At 45.8% G+C, this 19701-nt stretch overlaps 1 protein-coding gene across 5 annotated transcripts in view; it reads left to right on the forward strand.

Annotated features, from left to right (window-relative positions):
• AUTS2 (activator of transcription and developmental regulator AUTS2) overlaps positions 1-19701 on the forward strand; it is a 687646-nt gene that overhangs the window by 464276 nt on the left and 203669 nt on the right. For all 5 annotated transcript variants that reach the window (XM_058854670.1, XM_058854669.1, XM_058854671.1 and 2 more), the window contains one exon: positions 12418-12447. In XM_058854670.1, the coding sequence (XP_058710653.1) occupies positions 12418-12447 (30 nt within the window). The remainder of the gene's footprint in view (positions 1-12417; positions 12448-19701) is intronic.

The raw sequence follows: 19701 nt of genomic DNA on the forward strand, positions 1-19701 counted from the left end.
ATTCTCTTTCTTTTCCTGTATTTGTAAATCACAGTGTCCTCTTGCAGCAGACTTTTTATTGATTACTCAAAAGAGGTAGTCGAGCTTAATAGCAAAGCTGAAATGAGTCTTGAAGAAGTGCTATTCCTGCAGCATGATAAAACTGAATCCTGTGAGCATGAATAGAACCCAACACCAACACCAAATTCACTGGAAAGGCTGGCAGGATCTACCCCATTTTGTGTGAAATGGGAAAACCTCCTGGCTCCAGAGGAAGCTCCGAGGTCGTTCAGAGCTCTCCAGTGTTGTTCCAGCACGGAAGGAGCTGTTGTCACTGAATGGAACCGGCCTGAACTGCTGGATCATAGGAGATCCATTCACGAGCTGGCTGTGGATGCAGGAGTGGAAGGATGTAGATGTTCAGGGATTTATAAATTCCCATCATTTAAGGCAATGAGGGTGTGATCTGCTGTGACCTCCTGTCTAGCACAGGCCAGATGATCTCGCTAATTAATTGTACTGCCTGGAGTACAGTAACTCTGAGTGAACCAGGGCACAACATTTAGGCAAGGTTTTCATTCTTTTATTAATTTTATTTTCAGTTAGGGAAAATCTGCCCTGTTTTTAACTGAAGAATAATCAATTATTCCCCATTTTATAATACGCATCAGTCCAAATTTATCTGGTTTTACCCACTGCATCTTGTTATTCACTTGCTTTTTTGACTGAAGATAAAGCCTACAGAGGTTTTTGTGGGGAGAACGTTTGAAATCTCAGAGCCTCCCTATTACTAAATTTTCCAAAGAGAGGAGAATAGAACTTCCAATCTTTCCCTATCAAGAGTCTATAAAATAGAGGGAGCCTCTACCTCTCTAAAACATCCCTTGTGAGATTCTAAGGCTCTGTATTCACAGAGAATATCTCTGGAGAAAGCAATGAATTTCCCTGCTCTACCTAATCCGTCTCAAAACTGCAGAGCACAGGTTGAGTAGTTTAAAATTCCTTTCTCTACAAGACTCAGGTGCTTTGCTGGGATCATCCAGCCAGAAATTCAGTGTAAATTCTTGTCTGTGGGGTCAGATCAAGGATTCTGCTCCTTGCAGGCATCCTGTGGATCCTCAGATTCCCAGAGAGAGTTGTTTTGCATCCCCTCCTGTTTCGGTGTGTCCCTTCTTTCTTTGACAGAGAGTTTGGTGGGAAGTCCTGTGTTTGACATCCAGGATGTCTCCTGGCCCTGATGTGGGGCTCACCTCTGGCAGAGACAGCTCCTGACAGTGAGAATTCTCATTGCAGCTGAAGAAGGAGCACATGGCAGTGTCAGTAAGGCTGCATTGGCCACAGCCCTGCTCCAGCACCGCTGCTGCTGCCAAAACTCCTGCATTTTCCATGACCCTCCTGGACAGGGATAACTTTCTGAGCACTGAGCTAAAAGCCAGCTATTCAAAGCAATCCCTTGCCTTGGCTGTGACAGGTAATTTGCCACTGCTGATAACAGTCATGGAGCTTGTGATAATATTTATGATACAGGAGTTTTTACCACTTAGTCTGGGGGTAGGTTAATGCAGCAGTGGAGAAAAAAAAAACCAACCAACCAAACCCCAAACATTTTTCTTCTATCCATGATAGGAGGGCACTGGTGGTAAACTGAGGACCTGGTGTTCCACAGTGGGTATTAGTATAGGAGGATGGCTCTTAAAATAGATATTTGGGTCTTACCTGAAGCTGCCTCTGCAGGAGGATCAGCAGAGGAACAGCTCCAGTCAGGGACAGACCCAGGGGAAGGCTGGAGCTGTGTCAGGGAGGTTTGGGTTGGATTTTGGGAAAGGTTCTTTCCCCAGAGGTGCTGGCACTGCCCAGGCTCCCCAGGGAATGGGCACAGAGGCTCCTGAGCTCCAGGAGCTCTCAGGACACCCAGGGTGGGATTGTTGGGGTGTCTGCAGGGCCAGGGGCTGGATTGATGATCCCTGGGGGTCCCTTGGAGTTTGGGATACCCCGTGACTCTCCCAGCTCTCTGCTGTGTGTGGCCATGTCCTGCAGCACTGAGCCCCAGCGTGGCATCTCTGCAGAGCTGCAGAACCCAGCTGGGAGCAGCTCAGAGCAGGCACACAGGGCTGGGATCCTCAGGAGGACAGGGCTGGGGGAAATGAGGAGCCCCCATCTCCTGGGTGGCTGCTGGGACACACCAAGGGATCACTTCTGCTTGTTGGTGAGGGGGGCTCCAGTGGTGGATGCTGAATATCAGAGAGCCCCAGAACAGTTTGGGCTGGAAAGGACCTCCCAGCCCATCCCATCCCATTCCACCCCTCCCATGGACAGGGACGCCCTCCACCCTCCCAGGCTGCTCCAAGCCCCAGGCAGTGACGAATATTCTTAATCTCAGCTGCTCCTTCAACAAAAAATGGCAGAGTTCAGCTGATAAATCAGGGATATTATTCCTACCTCTTAAAAGAGAAATACAACTCCTGTTTTAAATTCAATTATTATAGTTGCTGCATTCTGGGGAAAAAAAATAATGCCTTCATTTCATAATAAGAGATCACAGATTCCAAATTATACAAGCATGTATGACAAAAAGGAAATTTGAGCCAGGCAGGCCAAAGTGTGCCATTGTCTTTACAATTTATATTTACTCACTCTACATTTAGAATAATCCTTCTCTTCCCTCAGGTCTAGCACAGACAATTTATCAATTGTACAAAAATGATAAAGGCAGCAATAAATAATAATAGTAATAATAATACATAGCAACTGTGTGAGTGATGAATTATAAAGCAGAGGGTGGAAAAGGGAATGAAAGCACAGCACAGAATCCAGTTTGCAGGGCTGAGTACAAGGCTGAGCTATTTTTCTGGCATTATGACTATAAGGAACATTTATGGGAGTTTGCACACAGCTTAGAACACAAATCATTTTGTTTCAGGTTATATTTATAGGGCTTCGTTAAGGGGTTTTTAGTATCCATTAAAATCCAATGTTCAGAGGTTTATAGCTCAGCTGTTAAGGTCTTATCCCTAAGGATCCATTGTTTTGGGTTGTTTGGGGAATTATTATTACCATTATTATTTATACAATTCAGTTAAACTTATTTAGGCTACTGTGAAGACACAGAACTCAAAAGCTAAAGAGGTCTTGTTTGGGAGAGAAGAGAAAAGATGGGTTTTTATTATTTCTGTTTTATTTCAAATACGATTTCTCCAACTGTTTTATCCTAGAAGTCGATGGACTCTCCCTTTGTGTGGGTTTCAGTGGCCATGTTGTGCTCAGAGTTGCTGCAGCCTACACAAGAGAGCAACTGCTGTGCAGTGCTGTCAGTGCTGGATTGCTGCTGCTCTGTGTGCCTTGCTCTAAGTGAAAATAAAAATAATTTTCAGTGGAAATGATATAATTTTCCAGAGGTCATGCACCTTAGTTGGTGAAAGATGAGATCTATACTGAAAATAGGCATGGTGTGTCTAGGGCCTGATCCAGGCCTTATTTCTTTTTTTCTTCTTTTTTATTTCTTCTGTTTACTAAGACCAACATTCTCTAAGAAAAATGCCTTATTATCCTGCACATTTTCCAAACACATACAGTGAAAAGAAGCAAATCCTGGGGAATGTACCATTTAATAGCCCAAAGAGATGAAAAGCAGAGGGCTGACAGCAGAAGGGAGTAAGTGACTTGCCTGAGGTGATCCTGATAGCCAGTGACAGAGGTGGATCTCCCCAGTCCTAGCCCAAGGCTACCTTTCCTCCATCATCTTGCTTTTCAAGCCACAGTGCAGTATTTTTGGTGAGAGGTGAGTCAGATCCAAGGGGTATTGCTGGATCACTCCCAGTTAGGTGGATATGGAGGGTTAAGGACCTGACACACAGGGAAAAGGGCAAATAACAAATCTGATAGTTGTTTCATAAACAAGCATGGGAGCAGTGAACTGTGTTCTTGTGAAAAAAAAAAAATAATCCTAAATGCACCTATCATGGAATTAATGTACTGGTTGTTCTTATTGAAATCATTTTCTCTTGTACCCAGCTTCCTTTGTGGCAGTATTTCCCAGCTGTTTCTTGTTTAATTCTAAATATTCATGACATTAATTCTATTTAAGTCCTATGCTGTTATCTGAGACAAAATGTCAACATTTTATGACAAACTGCTGTATCCATTGCTTAGAGTGTCCCTGAGGAACCTGTTTGCTGTGGCTGACTATCAATCTCTGATGGAAAACCTGATTGACACCAATAAAAGCTTGGTAGTTCTCATTTCCCCATTTAAAAAGATCCAAACAGCTCAATAGCCATCCAAGATCTTTAGAGTGTTTTTAGCCTGTGCATAATTCATCATCTCAATTATTCTGCTTTTTTAACTCGCAGTTTTGGGATATCAGACCTTCTCCATCAGGTCAATAGAGCATCCAGTTGCTCTCTCCTTACCCTTTCCTTTCTTCTTGCAGCCACACAGGACACCAGGTTCCTTTTGGGCCCTGGAGAGGCCTTTTCATCCTCTTTTCTCCCTGCCACAACCTTCTTGTGGGTTGTTCTTTTTACTTGCCTGTGTGAAAGCAAGCTCCAGACCATCCAAGATGTGTCATCCATGCAGAGAAAACAAGTTGTTGCCTCCAACCTCTTGATTCTGTTTTCAAAGTTAACTCAACCCTCACTTAGCTGGTTGGGGATTTTTTTTTTGTTGTTGTTGTTGTTGCAATTTCTGTTTCTGGCAGCGGTGAAGAAAGGAAGAGACTCTCAGACCCCAGACTGTGAATATAATGCTGACAGTAAGAAAAAACATTTAAGAGGAATCTCTGTGAGATACTGAGGTCAAACTTTGGCCATCTGGCAGCTGGGAAGAGCCATGTGTGAAGGCACACCAGGCACCTGCTGAAGGCAGAGCTGCAGCAGAAAAGTCTTCAAAGATTTGCTGGCTGCTCTCAGCCTTGGCATGGGTTTCATTTGTAGCTTCTCTTATCGAGCACAATTCCTAAATGAGGATGGTTGCTTCACTTTAAGGACGTACAAATGACTTGCCCTCACCTGTCAAGCATGATCCTTGTATTTTACCAGGCCCATTATGAACGCAATCTTTCTGTCGAGAATTTGCATACCTCCTTTCTTGAAAAGTAATGACAGCAATTTCTTTCCCTGCGCTCACTTTCTGAGTGTCTCATTTAACAGCACCTGGGAAACCGACAGGCGCAGAGATGAGAAGTGAAAGAGAGCAGTTGATTAAATCATCATCAAGTCGGGCCTCAGAAAGTCAATTCTGCTTCCCGTCTGCAATGATATCCTTTTATCTTAAAGTAATGAGCTATGGCACTTTTGCATCCGGTAATGCGATAAGTTCTATTAGCATGTTCCATTTGCTTCACAAGCAAGGGCAAGTCATTTCAGTAAGCTCATATCACTGCAATCAAAGCAATTGGCTTCACAGGCAGAGAAGAAAGAGGAAAGGCTCAGGGTGATTTTTATGGATCACAACACAGTGTAAAAAATAGATTCTTGTATTATTTTAACCCGTAACATGCTTTGCTTCTTGTCAATCAAGGTGTTTTTATTTCATTAGCCTGTAAGTACCTCAGATTTGAAGACTCAGATTCCAAACAGAACTCGTGAGCTAAGACCAGGAGTTCTGAAAATTAAGAATCTTTTCTCATACAGATAACACCCACTAATGCAGTGTTAGGCACTGACTTCATTAAGCACTGATTAGTTCAAACTTTTCCTGTTGACTTAGCCCATCAGTACAAATGCACATTTTTATTATTATTTACTATCATTTATTTATTTTTTTGAACCCTGAAAAAGTACTGGTGAGTGGAGAGGATGCTAAACATGACATTACACTCTGCAGATTGCCACCAGTGGAGAGGGTGCCAAGAATAACACGACAGCTGCAGCCAGCAAATGTGCATCCCAAATCCCTCCCCAGCAGTGCCCAGTGCCTCCCAGTGCCTCCCAGTGCCTCCCAGTGCCTCCCAGTGCCTCCCAGTGCCTCCCAGTGCCAGCCTGCCCCTGCAGGGGACAGCCCTGCAAACACAGCAGAACCAAACCTCGGAACAGGATTTGTCTCTCGGGGTTTTTCTGGAGGGAAATCCCCCCTTGGCTTTACAGCCAGTTCCCTGTGGTCTACCAGGAGTATTTGGGCCTCCCACCAGGTGCCAGGGATATATCCATGTCCTGGAGAAATGTAATGTGGCTCATCGTTATCCTGGACAGCAATATAATCCAGAGTTTTCATTTTAATACTCTACATTTAATTCTTTCTTATCAAACCATTGTTTTGTTGATGGTAGAGCTAAAAGGAACCACTAATTTTGTCATTTTATAATATAAAACAATCATTAAAGTCCCAGGAGGGAGGAATTAAAAAGAATTGCAGCTGAAAAACATTCCAAGTTCTGAATATTTTTCTTGTCAGGGGCCCATGATAACTTCAGATGTCCAAGACTGATACATTTCATCTGAAGTGAAGTAGTTTGGATAAAATGGAATTCAGATTAAAGGTCAACATTGCAATCTTTTGTCCAGACTTAGGTAATTTGTGTAAAATGGGACTTTTTGGTGAATAATCCATAATTTTAGCTTTTAAGAAAGCAGACCTTAAACTTCTCAGACCATCTCTGTTTCAGAGCCATTCCTCACAGTGAATCACAGTGGATAATGGTGAGGAATTGCTAAGCAGGCTGTGATGTTTACCAATTTGTGAGGTGCTATATATATAAGATTCTTTGGCAGGGAGCTCCATGCTGAATGCTGCTTGCAGCAAAGTCACAGATAGGAAGGAAAAAAGTGAAATTCTTGCTCTTAGTTTCTTTGTGACTCTGCCTGTCTCCATTTCATCAATTAGAAAATTGCCCATTTATTCCCTATCTGTGTCTCCTTTCATCTGGGAGATGTTTTTTTCTCCTTTTTTTCTTGGAAGCAAAGGTCTAATTGTATAGCTAAAATACCATCTTTGCCCTTTGCAGGGCTGCCAGTTTGTCATTGGTGGAGAGATGGACAAGAATATTGTAAATGTCAGTGTGAACAGGCTGAGGTCTGGGTTTTCCCTCATTTTCTTCAGATTTCTTTTCAGCAGACAGATGAGTAGAATCACTTTGTTCAGCGCTGGCGTTGCAGCAGCTCTGACTCCTTTGGTGGCAATGATAAATGGCTCCAAGATATGAAATAGCTGTTCCAGCAAAGTCCATTGAGCAGAATAGAGAACAATGCCCTCCTCAATGTCATTGTACATGAGATATTCAATGATTGCCACTTTTTGCACAAGAATGTGTTCAATCAGCAAAGTACAGAGAAATCCATGGTGTTGCTGCAGCCTGAATGAGCTGGCGAGGTGGCACAGACCTTTACTCAGCTTGATTTGGACCAGGCTCTCTCAAGTTATTAAAATGGGCTCAAATTAGAGCTGTCACCACATAGGGTGTCTGATTTTTGAAAGGTGGCTTTGGGATCAGGCTCATTCCACGGCTGCTGTGGGAGATGTGCTGTGCATTTTAACTTTCTCCACCTGGGACAGAGGGCTGGGGAGGTGCAGCTAATCTTTAGCCTGATCTTCAGTTTCCCTTTTCTTCTAAAAAAAACCACAGGAGCAATTATGCCTCAACTGGGAACTGGGAAGTTCTTTTTCCACTTCCCACTGTGGGTCTGTGTGTGCAGGGAATGCATCTGCTGCAGGCTGGGGCAGAAAGAAGAGCTTTCTGCTTTGGTGGTACAGACATCTTTTGACTTTGTTTATCTTCTTCCTCACCTTGGCTTGATTTAGGGGTAATTATTTATATTTTGGCTGCATCACACCTATGAAAATGCAAGGTTTTGGGTCACTGACTGTGATTAGCATTTCTGGAGCAGGGAGTTGCAGAAATGTTGTAAAAGGAGGCTTGAACACTTGGCACGTGTGTGTGTGTGAGGTGATGTGATGGCTGGTGACTTCGGTTATTTAAGGGATTGGAACAGTTTCAGTGATAACTGTGGCCACTTTGTACAAATCACAGTCAGTCTGGTCTCGTTATTACCCCAATTATATAGAAATTAGAAGCACCCTTAGCATTTCCATATGTCCTGTAAGATTTTTATCAATGAAGATCACTTTGAGTGAGCTTTACTTGCTCTGAATTTTGTTGGTAGTCCCATAGGTCCTTTGGGAAAACTGCTGAGTCCCTTCTGGCCAGTGCAAGACTTTGAGAAGCACAAAATATCCATTTTGCAGAGTGTTCCCACTGAGCAGCCCGGCAGGCTGTGATCTGAGAAGCTCTCCCAGCATTTTGGGACCATGTGCATGTGAAAATTTGGCCGGCCAGAGGGCTGGGGGTGCTCAGCAGTTCTGCCCATCTGGGCTTCACTTCTGTGCCCAGCACGAGCCGAGGGCTGGCCAGGGGCTTGTGGAGGGAGAATTTGGCAATTTGGCTCTGGGCTCCTCTCAAGCCTGGCCTGGGGTAGCTTTAATCAGTCACAACTTGTGTTCAGAGCAGAGACAGAAAGTGCCTTGAGCTGGGAATCAGAGCAGGAAGCCTCTGTTTGTTGAGGTGTAAAATGTGTCTGCAGCCTCCTTGTCCTGATTTGTCACATTACCGCTCTCAGCTGCCACTGAAGCTAGTGGCACTTATCCAAAAATCAGGTCATGCTATCTCTGAATGATGTTTTGGATTCCCAGTTATTTGCAGGATATTCCAAGGCAGCCTGTGCACAGACCCATGGTTTCCTGACAAAAGACGTGGGAGAGCACCAAGAAATGAGCTTTTTGTAATAGACATGGAATACTGAAAAGCTGCCCAGGCCAGAACAAAGTATTTCCATCGCTTCAATTCCAAAACAGTCTGGCGCTCTGAGAACCACAGAGCACTTAAATCATTTTACTTCTTCCTGTGGCCCTGGGAGGTAGGGAGATGCTGGAGGAATTGAGTGAGCAGTGCAGACTCAAGCCTTCAAATTGACCAGTAATTCTGAATAATCAACTTCATGGCTGTCAGCTTCAGTTTCCAAAAGGCGCTCTCCAGCCGTGGGGAGCAGCGAGGCTGCAGGAGATGGGAACACCTTGTGCTTCAGCACCTCTGGGGACAACTTGGATCCAGAAATGTAAATGAGCACATCAGAGCCCGGGTGGGTGTGTGAGCAGAGTGCCCACAGTGCCTGGGCTCACCCTCGGGCATGGGGACAACATCCAGCTGCTCCAGTTCTGTTTCCAGCCTGAGTAGCAAACATCTTTCTTCTCCCTTTTTGGCATCACCCCTGCACACAAACTGCTGGCTGCAGAAGGTGCCAGTGCAGAGTCCTGCACACACACACACACACCCAGGGACAGGTGCTGTGCAGATATCCAACCCCAGGGCGCTGCTTAGAGCCCTTCCTTCCTCTCCCTCCTTTTCTTCTTACACCCAGCTGGTCCCCAGCACGCTGCCAGTGGCCCAGGACAGCCCTGCTGGGCACTGGGCTCTCCCCTGGTGCCCATTCCCTGTGTGAGAGGGCAGGAGCTGCCCAGGGCCAGGCTGCCCGAGCACCAGGAGCCGTTTGTGAGCGCATTTATTGCCTTTGCATAATTGATGAAGCGGAGGGCTCTGACCATCATCCATCTCTGCCAGAGGCTGGCACGGAGGGCTCTGGAGGCCAGAGCTGTAAATTGGATGGCGCAGTCCTGCTGAGCTCCCAGCAAAGTCCTCGGGAATTGAGCAGCAGGAATGGCAGGGTTTGCTCCCAGAGCCACACGGGCCCCGTGCAGCTTTGGCAGCCGCCCCAGCACGGAGCTGTCACTCACTGGGCACACTGGGAAGGGAACAGGAGCATCTTTAATGGCCTTGGCACCCGCCCTGCTTCCATAATGGACACCAGTAGGTCTCGTCCTGCGCCATATGCTCGGCTCTGGAGACAAGGTGCTTCTGGGTACAGCGGTAATTATTTGATGTGGAATTAAGCGGACCTTGAAATTAGAGCTGGACTGTGGGAGAGCAGGAGCTTTGGAGGTTTAACACTTTAGTGGAAATGGCCTCCCAGCCACTCTGCTCTGCAGATTGACTCGGGTGTGTGGAGCTGTTCTGCTGGCAAATTCAGATGTCAGTGCTGGCAAGCTCTCTTCTCCCCAGGTACCTCCACCATGCAGGGAACACAAAAACCCTGAGCTTTTCCAAGCTTATGAGTCAGTAAAAACTACAGCAGAGGAGAGATTCTTTAAATCAGACCAGAACTGGGGGAAAGGAGAGGCTGCAGAGTGCTCTGAGCACTGCTGGGTCACAGGACACCTGCTCAGGTGCCCTGCACAGGGAGTGGGTGGCACCTGAAACCCTCTGAACCCTGCTGCTCCAGGGGAATCGCTCTTCCCTGCTTAGACACCCACCTTTTCCCCCTTTATTTTCACTTTTGGATTCAAAATTCACACTTGGAGTTTGCCTGGAGGGTGGGCAGAGGCACAAACAAATGGAACAATTGCTCCTTTGCTCCCTGGGAAACACAAAGGAGGTGCTGATGGATCCTGGGGAGCTCCTGGCTCTCACCATCCAGGGGGAGAAGCTGGCAGAACCCAAAAGCTGAATTTTTCCAATAGCTGTGAAGCAGAAATAGTAAATGGAAAATCTTTGTGACATTCCTGCTTGTGACATGCTCTGTGATTCTTGGGGATGTCCTGTGCAGGGCCAGGAGCTGGGCTGGGTGATCCTCCTGGTCCCTCCTAGCTCAGGAGCTTCTCTGATTCTGTGCTGTGGTTTTCATGGATTAAAATCCACGAGCAATTTTTCTTTTTTGTAAATACAGGGTCACCTTTATACCAAAAATCTCATACAGGCAGTCTTGTTGAAGTCAAAATGCATTCTATTTATGGGGTAAGGTAGGAGTATTTTATATCAATGCCATGCTCTTCTAGAAATGCTTTCCTTTTGTCAGTGAAGTGGACTCTTCATTAATTCGAACATTGGGTGAGGTTTTAAAAATTAAAGCTAAAATTGTCCCCTGTCTTCATGTTTCTTCTCATTTGTTTGTTACCAGAGTAAATACTCTGGTATTAAATAGGTGCAGCCAGTGCTATATCAATCACTTCAGTTATTAAATAAATTTCACTTCCTTTTCTATTTGGAATCAGCTGCAAGGAGATTGTAATTTTATCTAATCTTTCCTTCATTTAAAATTAGTTTAAAAATACCTAGAAATAGTTCTTAGCTCTAATTTGTTAGTACATAGCTCAGTGGTGTAGGGAAGGCACCTTTTCACCCCCTGTACTGATGAAGACAAGGGAAAAGCCAGTGAAACAGAAAAGTTATAATTAAACAAGAGGCAGAAGATGAGTTGATTTGTGCAAATCAAGTATGTGTGTTTGTGGGAGTGTTTGGCTCTGTCTGTTCACATCCCACTGTATAGTTAACCTTTGGAATTCACAAAACAGAACTAATTTCAAAGCAGTTTGGTTGTCTTACAAAAATCCTCCAAGATGCAATAAACATGATATAAATACCTAAAGAGCCTAACTGAGTGCTGGAAGAACCTGGCAGTCAGCTGGTCCTCAGGCAGCAAAGCCTGAGTCTCCAGTTTGGTGATGTTTTCCTTGGAAGTGTTTGCCATGCAGTGGCAGAGGTGAGCTCAGGCTTGAGTGATACAGACAATTCCTCCTGCAGAGCCTACAGCTGGAGAGAGAAACAAAAGAAACCCCCAGGAGGAGGTGCAGGTACCCAGGATTTGGTGGGAGGGATCAAACCTGTGAGTTCCAGGGTTCTCAGAGTCCTGTTGCCAACACAGATTTTGTGCTTCTAGCAAATGCAGATGTGGTTTGGGTTCTGATGCTTGTCTTTCAGAAACACTGAGTGTTCTAGTCCTGCTCTATTCATACAATAATAAAACTTATTTAAGAACTGAGCAATGGCCCTGGGTAAATATCAAGAGTCTCCAGAGTTACCATTCAGCATTCTGTAAAACTGGTGTCTGTGCTACTCCCAGAGAGCCTCAGGGGATCAGTGACCGTGGCACATTCGTGTTTCCCTGTGATCTCTGGGTTCTTCAGCTCAGCAGCCACCAGCACAGGCACAGGGTGACTTTTCCCTGTGCTCCTGGGGAACAGCAGCCTTGCAAACTCTTCTTTTTGTGCTGGACAGACCTGAGCATCTCCATGGAGCCCTGGAGCTCCCTGCCTGAGGAGCACTGTCCATCCAGAGGAAACACACCAGCCCTCCAAGGCTGTTTTTCTTCTTCCCTGATGCAGTTTTGGAGTCTGAAGGTGCCCATCAGCTCCTGTGCCCCTGAGCTGAACTGGCAGAGGGCTTTGCAAATGGCTTTTGCTGTGTGCAGGGCCCTTTTTTCATCATTCAAACACAGAAATGTATCCCCTGCAAGAGCAGTGGAAATTTCCTCCCATACTGAACTTGTTCCTAAAGGTGCCAGATGTGACAGCCAACATTTATGAATGTATCACCCATCTTGTTCACAGAAATATTTATGGTTTTTTTTGCTGTAGCAAGTTTTTCTTACCTGTGCTTTTTCTCTTTTTGTGTTTCAGTGTGACAGTGACAGTGATCAAGAAGAAAAGGTAAGAAAGAAAACCAATATGGGAGCAAAACTAATTTATTGGATTCCCTTATTCCTCTTAATCTATTACTTACTTGAAGTTTCTTCTTGGATTAATCTAAAGCATCTCTATAGGAAGAAAATTTCTATCTCTAATTTAATTTTGGAATAGACCTCCAAGGAAGGAGAATTCTAATGAATATTTTGGAGGCTGCACAAGTCATCTTTAAGCACATTGATGCCATGGTCTGTGTGGGTTGTTCATGAATGCCAGTCTCACCACCAACCCTTTCCATGGCTACACTTCCCCTTGGAAGATGTGGCAGCATCTGAGTGTTGGTGACCCTCACATTTGCACTTCTTCACAGTTATTTAACCCCTGTTAGTGCCTGTTGTGCTTCTCTGCAAGCAAGGGCCTCCAAATTCCACCTGAAGTGTTCTGGTTGCTTTATTTACCTTTTAGAAATGACATTTGGAAACTGCACATGAAGTCAAGTAACACAACTTGCTGATCACTATCTCCATGATTTTGGGTTTCTGTGTGGGAAAGGGGGAAAAATGAATGCTGAAAGAGTCAGGAAATGGTCTCTGATGCTGCTTATTGTTCAGAAGACAAATAGTAATGAAGAACTGGTATCCATACTGATGAACATTTTTATCCATTATTTTGTGTCGTGAACAGACTAACCATTTTTCTTTGGCAAAACTGAAATAATCATCCCAGAAAAACTGGTCTAATTTCTTTATTTCCAGGTTGCATTTTGTGATTTTTATTTGTGTGTTGAGCCTTAAGGGATGTTTTGATAATGTAATCACTTTTGCCTCTTCTTTCCCCGCATAAATTGGGGGGTGGAAGTCAGGGGAGGGTAAAATAATGTCAGAAAATATTGTTGTTATAATAATGTTGAAGTGGTTAGAGTTTCATGAGTGGTTCTGTTAACCAGCTCTGAGGCAGAGGAGGAGGGATGACCAGGCTGGTGTGCAGCTTATCCAACAGCCAAGTGCAAATATGCTGTAAAATCCAGGGGGAAACAATGAGTACAAAAATCACCTTCCATGAATTTAATCAGTTTTCTACAGGGTTTGTGTAACAGGAAATTCTCAAACCATTCTGGATATAACTTCCAAAGCTTTGCCCTTCAGCTCTTTTCCCAAATAGAGGATTTTTTTCCTCATGTTTCTTAATAATTTGCTAACTATGTTAAAGAACTGCTGTTTACTTTGAAATGCAATGATTTTCCTTGCATAAGGGAACTAATCACTGGAGTTAATCAGTGTGACAACAGAAAGGGGAGGTTTTGTTGGTTTTTTGCACAGAATATTAACCTGCACTTTTCAATATGAATTTTTAATGCATTACCATTACATTCCATCCTGTGAAGTGATTATTCATTTTCAGGATGTTCCTTATGCAGAGGAAGATGATAAACTGAATTTCAGCTTCTATGTTTATGGCACCCAGAACCAAAAGTGTAATTTCCTGTCACTGCAGCATTTATGGAGCTGAACCTCTGCCTGTTTCACTGAATTCTTCTCTTGCAGCACTCCTGTGTAAAAAGGCAGAGGCAGCTTTTGGGGATGGAGGAGGGATGCTGGTTCAGGATGGTTTCCACAGCACAAGGGAGACTCAACACTGTACCTCCCACAGAATATCCCAGTACTTATGTGAGCAGGATTTAAAATCTGGATGTGTATTTCATCTCCCTGCTCTGTATTTTGTCTTCCCCTTAATGAAATGAGATTAAGTGCAGACCCAAATATCCCTAAAAATTCAGTGCTTTCCAAATGTCAGAACCAGACTGAGCTGTACAGCTCAGGCCCAGTTCTGAGAGATCACTGCTCACCCTGGCATATTTATTCAGGCTGAGCTGGCAGCCCAGGCAAAGATCCAAGGGCCTTGTTCTGCTGTTAATTTGAATTCAGCATATGTAGCCTGTTATAAAATGCGAGACATCATCATTTGAGCAGGTCAAGCATATTCAGATGAAGACAAATGGTGCTTATTTGATTTTCTTAAAATCAGGAAATGAAAAAAGTGCTCTCTGGAGAAATCATGTTCTGCCTGACTTAGATGATAGACCAAGGCATGTACCCCAGATAAGAACAGGCGCTGGTGGCTGGGTTTTATCTCTGAAGGACGGTGGGGACTGTCAGCTCGCTGACATGTGCATTATCCATGTCATTTTAAACAAAGTGACCTGTAGAAAAGTGCACTCTGCCGTGACGTGATAATGGGCTGTTGGATGACAGGTAAAGTACACACTATAAAGGAGGCTGTGCGTTATTCCTTTGTTTAACTGACAAGCAGAAACTTCTTTTCTTCAGACAGGCAGGATCTTTTAGATCTCTTTCAATAGGGCCCAGAAGATTTTTGAATTCCTGCTTTAAATGAAATAACATCTTTAGGACAAAAAGTTCCTGCGAGCACTCTGCAGTGGGAGAGGTGAGGATGGTGGATCCTGTCCAAGGGAGCATTTCATCAGCAGTGCCCAACATCCTCAGTTTTCATTAATATCCAGGAGAGCTGGGGGTGCTCAGCAGGATTAGAGGTTTGAAGATCCTTTACCCAAATGCCTTAGATCATGATGATATTGGCCTCCAGCTGTGGAGCTGTTCTAGCAGTGAATGGACAAATTGCTCTTGGTTGGACCTCGCTCAGTGTGTTCGGAGGATTGTGGAGTCGTGTCCCTCCCACCTGACACAGCTTGGCCTGAAATGTTTCTGGGAAGAGATCTGTTTTTCCTTAGGACTGTCTCTTGCAGATTTCCATACCCTGTAGTGTACAGAATGTAGGGTTAATTGCTGCAGAGCAGTTTTGTACTCGTTCTTCAGAAAATGCAAAGGAAGCAATTTTGCTTCATTTAGGATTTTTGAGGGCAAACCCCCACTGATCCTCCATAGGAGATGCACAAGAGCTAGAATAATGCACACAGGTACGTATTTCTGCTAGAATTAACAAAACCTGGAATCCAGAAAGATAGACCAGAGCCTCTGATGAGATGTGGGACATGAGAACCAGGAGAGGTGTGTGACAGCTGGAGGGGCTGAAGGATGAGCTGCTCCAGGCTTGCCTGGGTGGGCCACTGTGAGCAGCAGAATGATGGAAGGGGAAGGAGCTGGGATGGTGAGGAGCAGCGGGATGGTGAGGGGTGGCAGTGGGAATGGCAGTGGGAATGGCACTGGGAATGGAATGGCAGTGGGAATGGCACTGGGAATGGCACTGGGAATGGAATAGCACTTGGGAATAGCAGTGGGAATGGCACTGGGAATGGCACTGGGAATGGAATGGCACTGGGAATGGCACTGGGAATGGAATGGCAGTGGGAATAGCACTGGGAATGGAATAGCAGTGGGAATGGCAGTGGAATGGCAGTGGAATGGCACTGGGAATAGCAGTGGGAATGGAATAGCACTGGGAATGGAATAGCACTGGGAATGGCACTGGGAATGGCAGTGGGAATGGAATAGCACTTGGGAATAGCAGTGGGAATGGCACTGGGAATGGAATGGCAGTGGGAATAGCAGTGGGAATGGCACTGGGAATGGAATAGCACTGGGAATAGCAGTGGGAATGGAATAGCACTTGGGAATAGCAGTGGGAATGGCACTGGGAATGGAATGGCACTGGGAATGGAATAGCACTGGGAATGGCACTGGGAATGGAATAGCACTGGGAATGGCACTGGGAATGGAATAGCACTGGGAATAGCAGTGGAATGGCACTGGGAATGGCACTGGGAATGGAATAGCACTGGGAATAGCACTGGGAATGGCAGGGGAATGGCACTGGGAATGGAATAGCACTGGGAATAGCAGTGGGAATGGCAGTGGGAATGGCACTGGGAATGGAATGGCAGTGGGAATAGCAGTGGGAATGGCACTGGGAATGGCACTGGGAATGGAATAGCACTGGGAATAGCAGTGGGAATGGCAGTGGGAATGGCACTGGGAATGGAATGGCAGTGGGAATAGCAGTGGGAATGGCACTGGGAATGGCACTGGGAATGGAATAGCACTGGGAATAGCACTGGGAATGGCAGGGGAATGGCACTGGGAATGGAATAGCACTGGGAATAGCAGTGGGAATGGCAGTGGGAATGGCACTGGGAATGGAATGGCAGTGGGAATAGCACTGGGAATGGCAGGGGAATGGCACTGGGAATGGAATAGCACTTGGGAATGGCACTGGGAATGGCAGTGGCTCAGCCTGCTCCTTTCCCTGCCTTGCCCCTGCCTCTGTGGCTGTGTAAATCACAGCTGATGGCTGATCCCTGTTCGGTGCTGGCTGTGCCTCCAGCCCGCCCTCCCCAGCCTTTAATTGGAGTCACTTTCTGTCTGTGGCTGCCCTCAAACCAGACCTTTCTCCAGAGGCTTCTGGGGAAGAAGAAACAAGGATATTTAATTGAAACAATGATGCAGCCCCCGCTTAGCTGTGCTGTAGCTAAGGCTGTGTCAGCATCTCAATTTTAAATGACATATTTTGGGTGGATAATTTGTCTATTTATACAGATTCATGCTCCTTCACTTCAGTTTGACACACAGGACTGGACTGGAGCACTCAGAGCAGACATTTCACCCTCCTGTTGCTGAAAAGCCTGAAGAGGTAGCAGGTTCTGTGCTGGGTCTGTGGAGGGAGAGTAGATTTGGAAGAATTGCATCAGAGTGAGAAGCACTAATTCTTTGAGAGTTGTCATTTTCCATCCTGGGATCCTTTCAGCAAGTGCCACTGGGATTTCTTACTGAATCAGAAAAAAGTATGGATCCCAGGGGAACTCTGATTTTCTCCATTAAAAAGTCTGTCAGTCTTACTCTTTGAGCAGGTCTCCAGAGCTGATAATCTAAAATTAGAGCAAGCTATTGCACAGCTGACAAATTTAAGTGCAACTGTATTATCTTTTGATATCTCGATACAATCTTTAAAATTATACCCATGGTAATTAATACAATATTAAAAACATAAGTGCAAACACAAAGTTTGCCTTCTGGAAATCAAAGGAAATCTTGTTTGGAAAAGACATACAAAGAGCTCTGATAAGGAAGTCAGGTGCTAAAGATGAGGTAAGAGATGAGGTCCTGTTTTATTCTCCATCTCCACCATCTCCTCTCACCACTCTGTTTAATTTTAAAATTAAAGGCTCGATCTGAGGCACTTTAGTGATTTTTCACTTCTTAAGAAAATACTTCATTGATCAGGGAAGCTGCTTTGCAGTGTACACAGAGCAGGGCTGCTTCTGGCTGGGCTTTGATGGGATGTGCAGCCTGAAAAAACATCACTATTGATGCCTCAGTCCTGTGTTTATCTCAGGAGAACCTGATCTGTTTAGGAGGCTCTTGAATCCCACTGGAATGAGGATGGGTGGATGTTGTGCTTGCCGAGGAGCCTGTGCTGGTAGGACCACGTTGCTTCATTATTTTTCTCTTTGAAAGAATATTTTCCTCTTTGAAGAGAGTTGGGGTGGTTTTTTATCCCATTCTTCACCCTTTTCAGCCATAGGTGCAGGTATAGGAAGATTGGGGGTGGTTTTTAGAGGAAAACTTCAACATGTAAAGTGTGTCATCCCCTGTCTAATAGTAAAAAGAAAGAAGTTGCTGTGTGTCCTTAGGTGGTGTGAGACATTGATGTTTCTCCATGGGAACAGCAAGGATCCCCTGGGGAAGAGCTGCTGTGGCGCTGGGGAGCCCTGAGGGTCCTGGAGGGGCTCTGGGGCAATATGAGCTTCCATGGGGACTGCTGGGGACCCTGCCCTCCCCACACCACATCTCATCTCTGGGGGGCAGCTTGGGCTGCCAGAGTGCTCCAGGAGGGCACAGCACTGCTCAGGAGGGAGCTGAAGCTCCTGGCATGGTGGGCACCAACCACCACCTTTGGCAAACCAGGGGAAACAGTGGCTGAGAACCCAATTTTAATCAAATACTTCGGGTCGTGGGATACTGCTGTCTCACTGCTTGGCATGTATTTATTTTGGCTAAGGGTAGGATTAGAGAAATCATTCCTCAGCATTACTCCAAAAACTATTTCTGCAGAGCCGGGATGGTTCCCACAAGGGCGATTTACGCCGAGTATTTGTACAGGTGTTGTCTTTTTAACTCTGGAAAACGCAGCACCTTAAACTTGCCCCAGGGGTGAAAGATCACCCATCCTCCCCCTGCTATCAGCAGGGCAATCAGCAGCTATTCCTTACTGTTTAATGCCCATTAGGAGGGGAGATAAGGAGATAAGGCTCCTTTTTGTTCATTTGCGGTGCGGCACAGAGCCCCTGCAGTCCGTAAAGCGAGCAGAGTGTGTTTGCGGGGATGAAGGATGCTGCAGTGAAGGATGCAGGGATGAAGGATGCAGGGATGGAGGATGCAGGGATGGAGGATGCTGTGGTGAAGGATGCTGTGGTGTAGGATGTTCTGGTGAAGGATGCTTTGGTGAAGGATGCAGGGATGGAGGATGCAGGGATGGAGGATGCTGTGGTGAAGGATGCTGTGGTGAAGGATGCTGTGGTGAAGGATGCAGGGATGGAGGATGGAGGGATGAAGGATGCTGTGGTGAAGGATGCTGTGGTGAAGGATGCAGGGATGGAGGATGCAGGGATGGAGGATGCAGGGATGGAGGCTGCTGTGGTGAAGGATGGTGTGGTGAAGGATGCTGTGGTGAAGGATGCAGGGATGGAGGATGCAGGGATGAAGGATGCTGTGGTGAAGGATGCTGTGGTGAAGGATTCAGGGATGAAGGATGCAGGGATGAAGGATGCTGTGGTGAAGGATGCTGTGGTGAAGGATGCAGGGATGGAGGATGCAGGGATGGAGGATGCAGGGATGAAGGATGCAGGGATGGAGGATGCAGGGATGAAGGATGCAGGGATGAAGGATGCTGTGGTGAAGGATGCAGGGATGAAGGATGCTGTGGTGAAGGATGCTGTGGTGAAGGATGCTGTGGTGAAGGATGCAGGGATGGAGGCTGCTGTGGTGAAGGATGCTGTGGTGAAGGATGCGGGGATGAAGGATGCAGGGATGAAGGATGCAGGGATGAAGGATGCTGTGGTGAAGGATGCAGGGATGAAGGATGCAGGGATGGAGGATGCAGGGATGAAGGATGCTGTGGTGAAGGATGCTGTGGTGAAGGATGCGGGGATGAAGGATGCTGTGGTGAAGGATGCTGTGGTGAAGGATGCTGTGGTGAAGGATGCTGTGGTGAAGGATGCAGGGATGAAGGATGCTGTGGTGAAGGATGCAGGGATGAAGGATGCAGGGATGGAGGATGCAGGGATGAAGGATGCTGTGGTGAAGG

This window comes from Poecile atricapillus, chromosome 21 (assembly GCF_030490865.1).
Source record: "Poecile atricapillus isolate bPoeAtr1 chromosome 21, bPoeAtr1.hap1, whole genome shotgun sequence".
NCBI lineage: Eukaryota > Metazoa > Chordata > Aves > Passeriformes > Paridae > Poecile > Poecile atricapillus.